A 15230-nucleotide genomic window follows, 5' to 3' on the forward strand; every position below is an offset into this window, starting at 1 on the left:
AATGCATTTGCGGACAAAAGCTAAAGTCAATGTGTGCAGATAACATCGTTTTAACAAATATATTCTTTGGTACAAAGTGCATTTCATTATGTCAGTGACCAAAATCCAGCTAACCATACAAACATTTGTGATCACTACATGAGCCTCTAGCTGTAAACATTAGTGTCCCTTATTGTAGAATGGGAAGAATTATGTAAAGGAAAAGTGACTATACTGGGGGAGGAAACATTAAACCATCCCAAGTATTTGAAGGGCATCTGCGTACTGTCAAGGATCCAGCCCCTCCTCGTCTTTAGGGAATACTTGGCAAATGTGGCGAGGAAAATGGGCTGCCTGCACACGCACACGCACACACGCACGGGGAACTCAACATGTACTCAAGGGATTCTGCAGATGCTGGAAATCCAGTGTAACACACACAAAACACTGGAGGAACTCAACAGATCAGGCAGCATCAATGGATGAAAGGTCTCGCCCGAAATGGCATAGACGCTGCCCGACTTGCTGATTTCCTCCGGTATTTTGAGTGCATATCCACGGAGGGGAATAAACAATCTATCTTTTCTGGTGTGCATGCAGCACAAGAGATTCTGCAGACGCTGGAAGTCTTGAGCAATACACACGTTACTGTGCAATCTAACATCAGTGTTGAGAATTTTTCCGTGAATGTGTCCGCCCGCCCTTGGGTGGTGGTGAAATAGACAAAGCGCGCTGCGCCTGGAGGGTTAACTGGGAAAAGAGATGCGATCAATCCCGCTGTTGGGTAACTGTTTCTGTCAATGATTTACATTCCAATGCTTTACCCAGTTTGGGTGGGGGAGGGAACGGCTGATTACGAAAGACAGATGACACGAGTTGTGGGTGAGGGTGGTTTTTGCATATAGTTGCACAGAGGGAACCATCACTTCGAAGAATTTCTCAAAGCGCTTTATTCACATCTGGCTAAAGGTAAACGCTTGATTAGAATCTGAGCGGTTGTTGAGATTTATACTACACGGTAAATGTGACCTGACTTTGGTATTTACCAGGACACCGTCAGCAGTTTGAATCAGATCCTTTGCAAAGGCCGGGAGGGTCTGCTTCATAACGTGTAATATGTGACTCCTCTCCGCAGGGAGCCCGCGGACGATGTTGCGGTGTGCGATCCCCGTGCTTCTGGCAGCACTGGTTTCCATGTCCAGCTGCTCCGCCAGGTCCGACTGCGTAGTGGACAACTTCCAAGTGAAGGAAAACTTCAACAAGACCCGGGTAAGTCCGTGTCTCGGCGAGCCTGGGGTGAGCAGGAGACCAGGAGGTGACCTCCAGCCCTAACCGCCCTCCCCTTACTCTCTCGCAGTACACCGGAAAATGGTACGCCTTCGCAAAGAAAGATCCCGAGGGTCTGTTCCTCGAGAGTAACATTCACGCCGACTTCAAGATCGAAAATGAGACCATGATTGCCAAAGCGACCGGGCTAGTCACTTTACTACCGTGAGTGTTTGCGACACAGCATTTACTCAAGCCCAATCCCACACTCGGTTCTGACTGCCTTCTTTTTTCTCTCTCTCTCTCTCTCATGAACTTCTAGAGATTGGATTGTGTGCGCCGAAATGATGGGGACCTTCAACAACACGGCCAACCCTGCCAAATTCAAACTGAAGTACTGGGGAGCAGCCGAGTACCTCCAGAAAGGCAGTGAGTAACCGGTGTCGGATGGACGTGGGTGGGGGTGGGGGTCGGGGGAGAGACCACACCACGACCCAGTGCAAGTCAAACTGGAAACGAGAATCAGCATCACTTCATTACCAGTATGTGAACCATACCAGAATTGATTGTGGTTCAGTGCCAAGCATAAAGCACAGGACAATATAGTACCATAACAGACAACACAATAGCAACCAACGATATTCAGGACATTAGTGCAAACATCCATGAGCAGAGTGGTCACGTGCAAATATCGACAAACAAACAACTAATTGTGAACATACGAACAGAATCAATTATTATCAACAGAACAAAGTTAGCAGTAAAGACCATGGAACAGATGTTGTGCAGGGATATTTAGGGTATTACACCTGAGTATGTTTTGTTGAGAAGCAGGATAGCTACTGGAAAGATGCTTTTGAGATGATGTGCAGTCCTGGTGGTGATGGACGTGTAGCATCTCCCTGATTGCAATTTGGTGAAGAGGTGACTGCGAGGGTGGGAGGGAGTCAGCAGTAAAATTTTCAGCTCTCTTCTTCACTCTGGTGATGAACAGGTTTTTTATTGTTGGTAGCTGGCATCCAGTGATCTCCGCTGAGTGAACCGCTTGCTGTAACTTGGACCTGGAGAGGGCGGAGGTGGCGGGAAACCAAACGGTGACAGAGATGATCACAACACTCCATAATGACTGAGTGAAAACTCATCAGGATACGCCCTGAGATGTTGAGTTTCCTAAGCTGGTGTAGGAAGAACAATCTCTGTTCCTAGTGACGTGCTGGTCCCACTTCAATTGGTAATGGTAGTCTCCAAGAATTTGAATGACTCAAACACAGACACAGCCTGACCGTTAATTTGAGGGGGGGGAGGTAGGTAGGAGTTTTTTTTTTGGCAGAAGTCATTCCTGATTTTCACTGTCTTGATTGCATTAAGCTTAAGGTTATTATGAGCACGCAGTGCTGCAAATCTACCACTGACAGCAGATCACATCATTATTAGAGATGAGACCAACTACAGTTATATCACCCATGAACTTTAGGATCTTAATGAATTTGTCTGTAGAGGTACAGTCATTTGTATATAGTAAGAACAGGAGGGGATGAAAGAACACAGCCTTGGGGAGAGCTGTCCTTATAGACATTGGATCAGACAAATAGGAGCCCAGCCTTTCATACTGCTTCCTTCCTGTCAGGAAGGTTGTATTCCACTGTATTACTTTAGGGTACAGCTAGCTAGATCAGCTTGCTGTAGAGCAACTCTGGAGCAATAATGTTGAAGGCAGAGCTAAAATCCACAAAACAAGATCTTCATATAGGTGTTGGGGGTGTCCAAATGTTGAAGAATGTAATGAAGGCACAAGTTAACTGCATCCTCAAGGAGCAATTTGGTCTACAAGCAAACCGTGGTGGGTCAAGGAAAAGGGATCAGTAATGGATTTAAGGTAAGCCAACATAAGACACACAAAGATTTTCATAACTATTGAAATCAGAGCAATTGGCCTATAATCATTTAATCCAGTGATCTTGTCTTTCCTGGGAAATGGACCAACTGTAGCCACTTTAAAGCTGTCTCGAACTCTACATATTTGCAGGGAGTTAGAACATCCTGCACTTAAATTCCTAGACTTACGCAGCCCAGGAACAGACCCTGCGTCCCCATGAAGCCCTGCTCACCTGCCTACCTGGGCTAATCCTATTTGCCTGTATTTGGTCCATATCTTTATATCTGTAACTGTCCAAACCTCGTAATTGTGTCCGTCTCTTACACTTCTGCAGCAGCTGGATCCATGCACCCACCACTCTCTGTGTGGAAAAAGTTGTCGCTCTGGTTCCTTTTAAATCTTTCCCCTCTCTTTCTAAACCTATGCTCTCTTGTTTCAAACTGCTCCACTCTAGGGGAAAGACTTTGGCTATTCGCCTTAGCTGTGCTCCTCATAATTTTATTACCTTCTATAATGTCACTCCTCAACCTCCAGTACTCACGGGAAGAAAGCTCTAGCCTATCCAGCCTCTCCTTATAACGCAAGCCCATCAGTCCCAGTAACATCCTCATAAATCTACCCTCTGGAGTTGAATGACATCCAGGCCAGCCAGAACTCTTTGCCTGAAGTTCTGGCAATGTGCCCTAAACCAGAAGCTAAAATTTTTTAAGCATTGGTCTATTAGTGTCACATGTACTGAAATACAGTGAAAAACAATTGTTTTTTGATAAGTGCGATAAGATGAACTCTTGACCTCACAATCTACATCATTATGATCTTGCACCTTATTGTTTATTTGCATTGCACTTTCTCTGCAACTGTTACACTTTCGCCTGCATTCTGTCATTCTTTTACATTGTTCTACCTCAATGTACTGCGTAATGCTCTGATGTTTATGAACAGTATGCAAGACAAGCTTTTCACTGCATCTTGGTACATATGGCAATAATAAACCATTTCAATTGTTGCATGCCATCCAGTCAGATTATGTAATACATAAGTGCATCAAAGAAGTAGAAAGAAACACAGAATGTGGAATATTGTGTTGTAGATCTCTATACTCTGTAGAAAAAGTGAAGTGCAGTTAGATGAATAAGTTGTAAGTGGACCTCAACAAGGTAGATTGGGAGATCATGTCAGCAGATGAAAGGACCATTCAAGAGTCTGACAACAGGGGGATAGACGCTGTCTTAAGTCTGGTGGTTCCTACTGTCAAACCTTTCCTCCTGCCTGAAGGGAGAGGGGTGGGCTGGGTTTTTGATTACGTTGGCTTTCCGAAGCAGAAGTGTAGCAGTATCAATGAGAGGGGGCTAGTTTGTGTTTCAAATTGAGCTGTGTTCACAACTCTCTGTAATTTCTTGTGGTCTTGGATGTAGCAGTTGTCATATCAATCCATGACGCATCTGAATAGGATGCTTTATTGGTGCATCTGTGAGAATTGGTAAGAGTCATTAGGTACACACTGAATCTCCTTAGTTTCCTGATGGAATAGTGACATCAGTGTGCTTTCTTTGCCTTAATGTCCCCGGACCAGGACAAATTGTCGGTGACATTTACGAGGGGTGATTGATAAGTTCATGGCCTAAGGTAGAAGGAGTCAATTTTACAAAACCTAGCACATTCATTTTTCCTACATTTACACACTTAGTCCAGCTGTTGTGGAGCATATGGATCCCTTCTTTGTAGAAGTCGGCATCTTGGACCTCCAGAAAGTGGTCCACAGCAGGGGTGATTGACGTGGCCTAAGGTAGGAGGAGATGAGTTATTAACTTCAAACTTTCTGCATTTTCACTCAAAGAGTTGAACTGCACGTGCATGTAACAAGAGCTGCATAACTCATCTCCTTCTACCTTAGGCCACGAACTTATCAATCACCCCTGCTGTGGACCACCTGGAGGTACAGGATGCTCTTGTTACATGCACATGCAGTTCAATTCTTTGAGTGATTATGCAGAAAGTTTGAAGTTAATAACTCATCTCCTTCTACCCTTAGGGCACAAACTTATCAATCACCCCTGCTGTGGACCACTTCTACAAAGAAGGGATCCGTATGCTCCATGACCGCTGGACTAAGTGTGTACATGTAGGAGGGGACTATGTTGAAATATAAATGTGCTAGGTTTTCCAAAATTGACTCCTTCTACCTTAGGCCACAAACTTAGCAATTACCACTCATACAATAGTAACTTTTGTCTTCATGTTAGACCATCTCAGTGATCTAAATAACAGCATATATAATTGGTACCAAAAAGGGATTAAATTTATAGGAGATTGTTTTGAACAAGGTATATTGATGTCATTTGAACAATTAAAGGATAAATATAACATATCTAATAATACTTTCTTTTGTTACTTTCAATTAAGGGCTTACTTAAAAGGTAAGCTGGGTCAAACAATGTTTTTGCCAAAACCTAATGAAATTGAAATTTTAATTCAAAAAGGGAAAATTAAAATATTTATTTCTTGTATGTATAATTTGATTCAAGACCAGACAATTAAACAAGGAACCCATAAGTCAAAGCAAAAATGGGAAACAGATCTGAATATTATTATTGATGAAACAAATTGGTCAAGACTTTGTCTTGACAGTATAACAAATACAATAAATGTTCGACTTAGATTAGTACAATATAATTTTTTACATCAATTATATATTACACCGCAAAAAATAAATAGATTAAATTCAAATTTTTCTGATAAATGTTTTCGGTGTAATCAAGAAATTGGTACTTTTTTACATTCTACTTGGTCTTGTTTTAAAATCCAACCCTTTTGGATAAACTTAAGAATCTTACTGGAACAAATTACTGCAATTCAACTTCCACATAACCCTGTATTATTTTTATTAGGTGATATTGAAGGGATAAAACCGAAACTTGAATAAATATCAGAAAGAATTTATAAAAATTGCATTGGCAGTAGCTAAGAAGACTATAGCAGTTACTTGGAAATCTGATTCGTATTTAAGTATGGATCGTTGGAATAATGAAATGGCTAGTTCTATTCCACTTGAAAAAATTACTTATAATTTAAGAGATAAATATGTAACATTTTTGAATATTTGGCGCCCTTATTTACAAAAGATAGGATGGCATATTTAAGTGCTCCGATAAAGACTTTGGTCACTTGGGGAAAGTAACGAATAATTATACCAAATTCATTTTGAATCCCATGGAGCATGTGGAAACCTTCCAATACCCAGGCGGTTCTTTTCTTTTTTTTTCTTTTTCTTTCTTTTTAGGTAGGACTATATATGGGGGGGAGGGTTAAGGGGAGGGGGGAGGGTAGATTCTTTTTTTTCATGTATTCTTTTTGAAAATTCAATAAAAATTATATTTAAAAAAAATAAAAATAAAAAAAATAACAGCATAAAACATAAAACATTTTCAACTCCTGTCAGAACAGTAAACTCAAATTGGGCAAACCAATTAGACCATAAGGTAAAGAATTCCACAGATCCATCACTCTCTTGCTAAAGAAATTCCTGCTCATCTCTGTTCTAAAAGGACACCCCTCTATTCTGAGGCTGTGTCCTCTGGTTTTAGACTCTCCCACCATAGGAAACATCCTCCACATCCACTCTATCAAGGCCTTTCAACATTTGATAGGTTTCAATGAGGACACCCTTCATTCTTCTGAATTCTAGTAAATACATAAGACTATAAGACAAAGGAGCAGAAGTAGGCCATTCGGCCCATCGAGTCTGCTCCGCCATTTTATCATGAGCTGATCCATTTTATCCTATTTAGTCCCACTGCCCCGCCTTCTCACCATAACCTTTGATGCCCTGGCTACTCAGATACCTATCAATCTCTGCCTTAAATACGCCCAATGACTTGGCCTCCACTGCTGCCCGTGGCAACAAATTCCATAGATTCACCACCCTCTGACTAAAAAAATTTTTTCGCATTTCTGTTCTGAAAGGGCGCCCTTCATCCTGAAGTCATGCCTCTCGTACTAGACTCCCCCATCATGGGAAACAACTTTGCCACATCCACTCTGTCCATGCCTTTTAACATTCGAAATGTTTCTATGAGATCTCCCCTCATTCTTCTAAACTCCAAGGAATACAGTCCAAGAGCGGACAAACGTTCCTCATATGTTAACCCTCTCATTCCCGGAATCATTCTAGTGAATCTTCTCTGTAGATTCAGGCCCGGAGCCATTAAATGCTCTTTATATGACAAGCTATTCAATCCTGGAATCATTTTCATGAACCTCCTTTGAACCCTTTTCCAGCGTCAGCACATCCTTTCTAAGCTAATGGGCCCAAAGCTGCTCACAATACGCAAGCCTCAACATTACATCCTTGCTTTAAAATTCTAGTCCTCTTGAAATGAATGCTAACATTGCATTTGCTTTCCTCACCACAAACTCAACCTGCAAATTAACCTTTAGGGAATCCTGCACAAGGACTCCCAATTGGAGGCCCAATCTGAGACTTTGTGCCTCAGAGTTTTGAATTATCTTTCCACTTAGAAAATATCCTACCCTCCTATTTCTTCTACGAAAGTCATACACTTCCCAACACGCTATTCCATCTGCCACTTTTTTTGCCCATTTTCCTAATCTGTCTAAGTCCTTTTGTAGCTCTTCTATTTCCTCAAAACAGCCTGCCCCTCCACCTATCTTCATATCATCTGTAAACTTTGCAAGAAAACCATCTATTCCATCATCCAGGAATATGTACAGGGAGGAGGAGATTTTGCTTGATTTAAGGGCGTAGAATGCAGAAGGATATGGAACATCCCAAATCAAGATATTACAAATCATTCATCTTGACCTGAATCTACCTGTCTCCCTCTAAAGATGCTACCTGACCCATTGAAGTCCTACAACATTTGGTAGTTGCTCCAGATTCCAGCATCTGCAGTGCCTTGAGTGTCTATGGTGTTTATTTTTCCTTGTTTTCTCTCCTGACATTTTACATTTTACTTCTGTTTCAATTTTTTTTGGTCTGAGCAGAGAAAGGAATATTTAAATTTATATGGGTGGATCAATTAGGGAGGTGGAAATAGTGTTCCCTCATGAATGTTTGCAATGGAGAATTTATCCTTTTGCAGACAGAATGGGTTCTTGAACATGCAGTTGTGTGTATGGAGTGGTGGACCTCTGAGGGTTATGCTCTGCTAGTAGTCCATGACCAAACGAAGTAACTGGTCTAGCTCTATAGTCTTTAGTATGTGAAGCAGAATAGTGCAGATTGTGTACAATTGGCAACAGGCTTTATTTAAATAGGACCTTACAACTTAATGAAAAAAAATCACAAGGATTGCAGCAACACATTCATCTTGATTGTAGGAGCAAATAAGATTACAGAGATTTGAAGGAGTGAGATCAAGAGAAATTTGAAAACAAGGTTGAGAATCTTATAACTAAGGTTGGGTTGCAGTGATGGTCAAGAAGCACAAAGATCAGGGATAAACAGCATTTGGTACATTTAAGGCATGTACAATAGAATTTGCATGAGTTTATGTTCATGAAGAACAATAGAAAGGATACTGGGCAGGGGAACTCTGGAATAGTTAACAATTGTTAAATGGAATATACTTCTCTTGGATTACAGGATTGTTCATTGGGATACAGAATACATTGGAATCTTTCTTTCTTTCAGATGATGATCACTGGATTATTGACACAGATTATGATAATTATGCCATTACGTATACCTGCCGAAAGCTATATGAAAATAGGACATGTGCGGACAGCTACTCATTCATCTTCTCGCGCGATCCAGTAGGACTGACCCATAAAACACAGCGCGTTGTCAGAAAATGGCAGGAACATCTCTGCCTGGCATACAAATACAAGCGTGTTCCTCAAACAGGTAAATGAATGAAAATCATTACACAAGTTTTGTGTGCCAATGTGAGTACAGAATGATATTATTTTAGTGGGGATTCTCATGTAAAATATTTGCATAGAATTCTGATATAGACGTCTCTTTAACACTAAGAAGTATTCCGCTGAGATCACTGACCTGTGATAGCTTCCTGTTACACCATATTTTACTACAAATCCTTCCCGTCTGTAATTGTAAGATTGTCACTGATATGCTATAGCATCCATATCAGTTTAAAGACACCACCTAATGGGGTAAAATTTTCTCTACAACCTTCAGGGTCTTGATCACTTGCACCTTGGAAGAGATTTCCTAACCCAGTATCTCTGTCTCATGACAAGAAAATGGCAACAAATTGCACCAACTTTGTTCTTCCTTACCTCTCCCAGACATCCCACCCTGCAAAAACTCATTTCAGGGAGGTCTCAACCAGAAGTCTCAACCTCATAGCAGTCTGTGTCAATGAATTTGTTAATTTTGTAAGACATCAGATTCACAAGTGTTTTTTAAGACAGCTGACTTCTGAATTCTGTCTTAATGTGATGCACCATGCTGAATGCCCTTTCTACATCACAATTAGAATTTGGCAGCACCAAAAGCAGCTTCATCAACTGGCAGAGCTCTTTGAATCTCAACTGCCCTGTGCTCACAGATTTTACTTTGGACAGCTTCCCCCAGAACTCATCAACTGGCAAACTTTTGTAGTTTGACACCAGTCCTTCAAGGTTAGTTGAGACATAATCCAGGACTTCCAAGTGGAGCTGTTCTCTTGCAGCTGCTTTGATCACATTTGGAAATCTCTCTGTCAAAGTCAAAATACTTGAGCAGAATTCCCTGCGCTTAGCCTGCCTAATATGTTGTGGTCCCTAAAAGAAATAAAACCATAAGGCGTATCCTTATTATATTGTCTTATGCAGAAAATGTGACATTAAAATACGTATTTATATTATCATGGAGTCATCTTTTTATTCTATTACAACTTTAAGCAAGTCTACAGGGAGTTTGGCCTCATCACGTAGGACATCAATACAGTAGCTCCTTAGCAGCTGGTCAGCTAGTTTAAATAACGTTAGCTATGCTAATGAATGAATGATACCAGTTAAACTCACCTCAACATGTCTTTTACAGTCATTTAACCCACCATGGGCAATAGAAAACTCGCTGTTGCGAGCAACACAGTCATTATTTTTGACCCCTTTAGTGTAGTCTGGGGTGAAGTATGTTTTATATTTTCTTTTTTTTGGAACACTTTGCCATGGTGCTGCAGGACACTAAACTGAACTGATGGACAATGAAAGAGAGAGAGAGGTCGACTGTAAAGCCCACCCACCGATAAAACTGATAGGTCTACTTAGCACAACAAGAGACCAATCAGGATGCTCTCTCTGTCACTCCCTCACTATGTCTGTCACTCGTTCTCTCTCCCTCTATGTGTGTCTCTCTCTCTCGCCCTCCCTCCCACTCGTTCGCTCTCAAAAAATCGATTTCTGGGATATTGTATATAATTTGTGGGCGTCAGGAAGCCGCTATCAAAATGTGGGAGACTCCCAGAACTTCTGGGAAAGGTGGGATTTCTGCTTCTCCCCTTCTCAGACAATACTCGCACTTCCACTGGCTCTACATAGTTTCTCACTGATTTCTCAATCTTCCTTTCATATGCTTATTCTCCTTATTTTAATGAGAAGACTTTTATCCAATCTCAGCGGCAGCATTGCATGTCCTTTCTCCAGCCATCACTTACTTATTAACTCCCGTATTTCCTGATCACTTGACTTATAATTAACTCCAGTCTTCAAGTGAAATCTATTTATCAACTGAAATGACTCTGTCTATCCTATTTTCCAGCCCCAATGTACACATGGTCTGCTCTGGCCTTCATCAGTGGCCTACAATCTGAGGTCTGTTCCAGGCCTCTCAAGCTCTGGAGCTTTCTTCTCAATGCTAGCAAACTTATGGAAAATCTTCTTCCGTAATACTTCCCAAATTAGTTTTTTCTTGGAAAGGTTTTCAAACAATTGGATAATCTCCATAGTGCGAAAGGACTCTTGAATTCCCCACTGCTGCCTTGTTAGATACTTTATGAAACAATTTAAATAGAATTGTTACAAATGTGGTGTACTATTTCAAATGTAACAACAGAACAGTGCAACGCAATACAGGCCCTTTGGCCCACAATGCTGTGCCAACCTTTTAACCTACTCCAAGATCAATCTAATCCTTCCCTTCCTCAAAGTAATACCGTGAATTCAGGAAGGAAATTCTCTGGAGTATGACAAATGTACCCTTACCCTTGGCTTTTTCCCTCTGGTGTTGTTTATGACTATCTGGAGATATGCATGATTGATGTTGTTGCTTGTTCCTTTAGCACTATTGTTCAAAGATTCACTTGACAATGAAATTTGTTTGCAGAAGCAAATACAGTTGAGGTAGTGTCTTGGAAACTTATAGTCAATCACAGTACCAAAATACAAATCGTATTTATTCCATGATTATTTTACATTTTTGCTAAATTCTGAAAACTGAAGTGTGGTATCTATGTGCTTGGCCATTTTCAAATGGAAAAGGCGAGACATGATCAGTAATACATAAAATCATTCTTGATCCACGTATTTCCTTTCAATAAAAACTCGGTACCTGTTGACAACATTTCTCAGACTTAAGTTCCTTTCATCACATTTCTGGTGAAAACTGTCTGTAGAACTTTGCAGTGTTGTAATTCCACCCTCTGGTGGCACTGTAGCTCAGCTGGTATTGTAGAGAATCTCTCTTGCTCCACACACTCTGTATCCCTGCTTCCAAAATTGCTGCTTATTTTAAGTAAAACAGAAAATGTTGGAAATATTCAGCATCTGCGGTAGGAAAAGGAAATGGAAGGTCTATGATCTGAATAGTAACTCACTCTTTCCACAGATGCAGCCTGACCTGCTGAGTATTTACAACATTGTCTGTTTGATGTTAGATTTCCTAAATCTGCAGGTTTTGATTTATCATTTCTGTTGTTTTAGTTAATTACAAATGATATTAAATCAAGCATATACCAGTTAGTTTAACAAGTATGAATCTGAAGTTGGCATTGAATAATGTCTGTCTTGACCCAACTAACCCCACTTAACTTAAAACACTTCACCTCAAAACACATAATAGCTCTTGAATCCCCTTAAATAGTGCATTGGGAAGTGAACAGTAATGGGGCAAATTTTCTTTTGACCCTGAAATTGCAAGTTTCCTTAACCTTTGACATTGCAATCTTGCACATCATGCGATACATCATGATCCAGTGCAGGGCAATTTCCACCATAGAATGGCTTTGACAACTAGCGAAGTCCTACTCCCCAGCTTTGCAACTAATACATTTATTCTTTAAACTGAATGATTGTGAACATCTGTGACAGTGGCTCCTAACGTTTTTTATGCCATGGACCCCTACCATTAACTGAGGGGTTTGTAGATCCCCAGATTAGGAACCCCTGATCTACAATGTGTTGGATTAACATGTAGAGTTTTTTGTTTTTCTTGTAGTTTAACCTCCCTATTGCGTGTATTTTTATATAATCAGTTATATACAAGTAATTGCTCAGTGAATATTCCAATAATTATGGTACAGTTCCTTCTGCATTTTTCTGGAAGTTTGTCAGTAGCAGATGTCATTCCACTTGAACCAGTCTATTTCATAGGTTAATTGTTATCATTGGAGTGTCTTGCTATCTGTAGTCTTCAAGTTTAAGTTTAATTGTAATTCATCCATACACATGAATACAGCCAAATGAAGCAGAGTTTCTCTGGGGCAGAGGTGAAAAACATAGTACAAAAATCAAACAGCACGAGGCACAAATAGCACAAATAATTATGATAGCAGAAAAACATATGGTCACAAATAAAAATAATAATACACCCCGAGTCCCTCAGTGTCGTGGCCTGTAGATTGGTGGTGCATGAGGTGTTGGCCTGGAGCCACATTTCTGCAAGAGCAAGCGTGCGGCAGTTCTCATCACACACTACTGCAGCCGTGGGTGGATGCATTCCAGCTCGTTTCGCACCAAGCAAACACTGGAGGGCAGCACCAACGGGGGGGGGGGGGGGCCAGCCTCAATCCAACAAGGACTCCAGACGCTCTGCTCTCCCCACACCACCTCTGGTGTCACCTCACCTGGGCGGCTGCAACAGGCAGCCCTGCGGCTTGAGAGCCTGGTACATGCAAGGACACGCAGCTCCCCCCATGTGGGTCTCGCAAATGAACCAGCGAATCAGACTTGTGTCATTCTATGTTACCACAATCACATGAAGAACATCCAAGACAATCATCTGCACCATCGGTTAGACTGTGCACTGCCTCTGTCGCAGTGTAGCAGGCTGGAACATGGTACACTACGAGTCCAGCTCCACCACTATCGAGCAACTCGATAGTGGGGTTGACTTATAGTACTTGATGTTCAGTGTCTTGTGATCATAAAAAAAAGTAAAGGAAGAATAACTGCACCCTTGATTGGACCCAGAGAGGTTTTTGCAACTGAGTGCGTCGCCATCTTAGTAGTCTTGAGTATGAGATGGCCATATTTGTTTTATTTCTTTGTCTTTTCTTTGTTCTCTCGGCTCTTCTTCCATTGTACTTTCTTCATTCTTGTAAAACTTAATAATGCGGCTGTAGGCAACAAGTTTTGTGCCTCGTTTTTGACTTCCAAAGAAACCCTAGACCACAATATCACCAAGATCCAAAAGATGTTCACAAACATTCAAAAACACCAAGGAGGTGTATGAAAAAAATCAAACTTAAAAAAAAAATCGGATTATTCAAAAAACTAAGATGGGAAACAAAGCACATACTTAATAATTAAATACATTTACATTGACCAAACTGAGTCAAATAAAGAGATCTCCTTGCCATTGTCTAGGTATACATTTCTTCCTATTGATTGCTGTTCTTGTTTCAGGGTTGACCTGGCACAGGTTTACTAGGCAATCCATGAGCTGGGAAGCCTGCAGAGTCAGCCTATTCCATTAGCCTCCATGGGAAGTCCACTGGTGTAGTACAAGTATAACTGGCAGTACAGGCAGCCTTGTGGCGCATGCTGTTGGCTGCATATGTCTGTGCCAGCACTTACAGAGTTCTGCCACAAGAAAGCAGCATCCATCATCAAGGACCCCATGCTGTCTTCTTACTTCTGCCCTCTGGCAAGAGGTACAGGAGCCTTAGGTCCCAAACCATCAAGTTAAAGAACAATTATTACCCTACGACCATCAGACTCCTTAACCAGTATGAATAACTTCACTCGCCTCAACACCGAACTTTCTCCACAACATACTTTCAAGGACTCAACAACTCATGTTCTCAATGTTGTTTATTTATTTATTATTTACATGATTTGTCTTTTGTACATTGGTTGTTTGTCAGTCTTGGTTATTTGTAGTCTTCTTAAATAAATTATATTGTATTTCTGTAATTGCTTGCAAGAAAATGAATCTCAAGGTGACATGTACATAGTTTAATAAATTCACTTAGAAGTTTTTAAAGTCAAATTTCAAAGGAGAAGTACAGCCATATTTCATTGAAGCTACCCTGCACAGGTGAAAGAATTGCTTTGATGTATTAAAAATGTCAGATATGTGTATATAATCATTGTTTTAAATCTAACACACAGTGTAATGGGTAAAATATATTCTTCAAGCACTGGCAGATTCCCACCTGCAATTCAAATGACAATACACTCCAATATCTATAGTTTCCTGGCTGAACAATGATTAGGGAGGAAGCAAAGAATTAGGTTTCAATAGCAGAGTTTAATGTGTTAAGTTTTCTATATTCTACAAGGTGAACCATTTTCATAAACAATGTCTGTTGGAATGAAATGGAAAAGTCGGTCATATTATTAGTGTCTTTTGTGTATTCTTAAATTTTCTTTCAATTCTGATATTACTATCACTTTTTTAAGAATAAGCCATTCTAATCCATTGATGTTCATCCTACAGATGGTTGAAGTTATGGTTTCAATATCTAAATGATGTAATTTTGTTTCTTGTGCAGGTTCATGCCCATAGATCCACTAGAATAACGCCACCTTGGCAATGATCGTGGCTGTGAGGATTGGTCTGGAGCACTACACGTGGATCAGGTTCAGTCACAATGCCAATATACTGTATTTTTCTAAGCCTAACATTTTAAATGCAAGTAGACTTCCAGTCATGCATTGCTTTTGTCATGTTATTATATATCAAATAAAGTTATAACAAACA

General features: G+C 40.6%; 1 protein-coding gene across 2 annotated transcripts; it reads left to right on the forward strand.

The window, feature by feature from the left end:
- Positions 1–624: 624 nt before the first annotated feature.
- rbp4 (retinol binding protein 4, plasma) lies at positions 625–15230 on the forward strand. Of its 2 annotated transcripts, none has more exons than XM_063071706.1 (6): positions 625–763; positions 1115–1248; positions 1337–1470; positions 1568–1674; positions 8775–8987; positions 15022–15230. In XM_063071706.1, the coding sequence occupies exons 1-6, from the start codon at positions 742–744 to the stop codon at positions 15033–15035; spliced, it is 624 nt and encodes a 207-aa protein (XP_062927776.1). In that variant the 5' UTR covers positions 625–741; the 3' UTR covers positions 15036–15230. The 2 variants fall into 2 exon arrangements, with proteins under 2 accessions (XP_062927776.1, XP_062927777.1); XM_063071707.1 differs by lacking the exon at positions 625–763 and adding an exon at positions 797–948.

The sequence above is a fragment of the Mobula hypostoma genome, chromosome 19 (assembly GCF_963921235.1).
Source record: "Mobula hypostoma chromosome 19, sMobHyp1.1, whole genome shotgun sequence".
NCBI classification, from domain to species: domain Eukaryota; kingdom Metazoa; phylum Chordata; class Chondrichthyes; order Myliobatiformes; family Myliobatidae; genus Mobula; species Mobula hypostoma.

What these genes read in the sequence shown, in the direction of transcription:
- rbp4 (XM_063071706.1), top strand. Translation starts at nt 742, where the DNA reads ATGCGATCAATCCCGCTGTTGG. An exon ending in GGGCTAGTCACTTTACTACC is followed by an intron (nt 1,471 to 1,567) that starts GTGAGTGTTTGC and finishes ATGAACTTCTAG; the next exon opens with AGATTGGATTGTGTGCGCCG. An exon ending in CGAGTACCTCCAGAAAGGCA is followed by an intron (nt 1,675 to 8,774) that starts GTGAGTAACCGG and finishes TCTTTCTTTCAG; the next exon opens with ATGATGATCACTGGATTATT.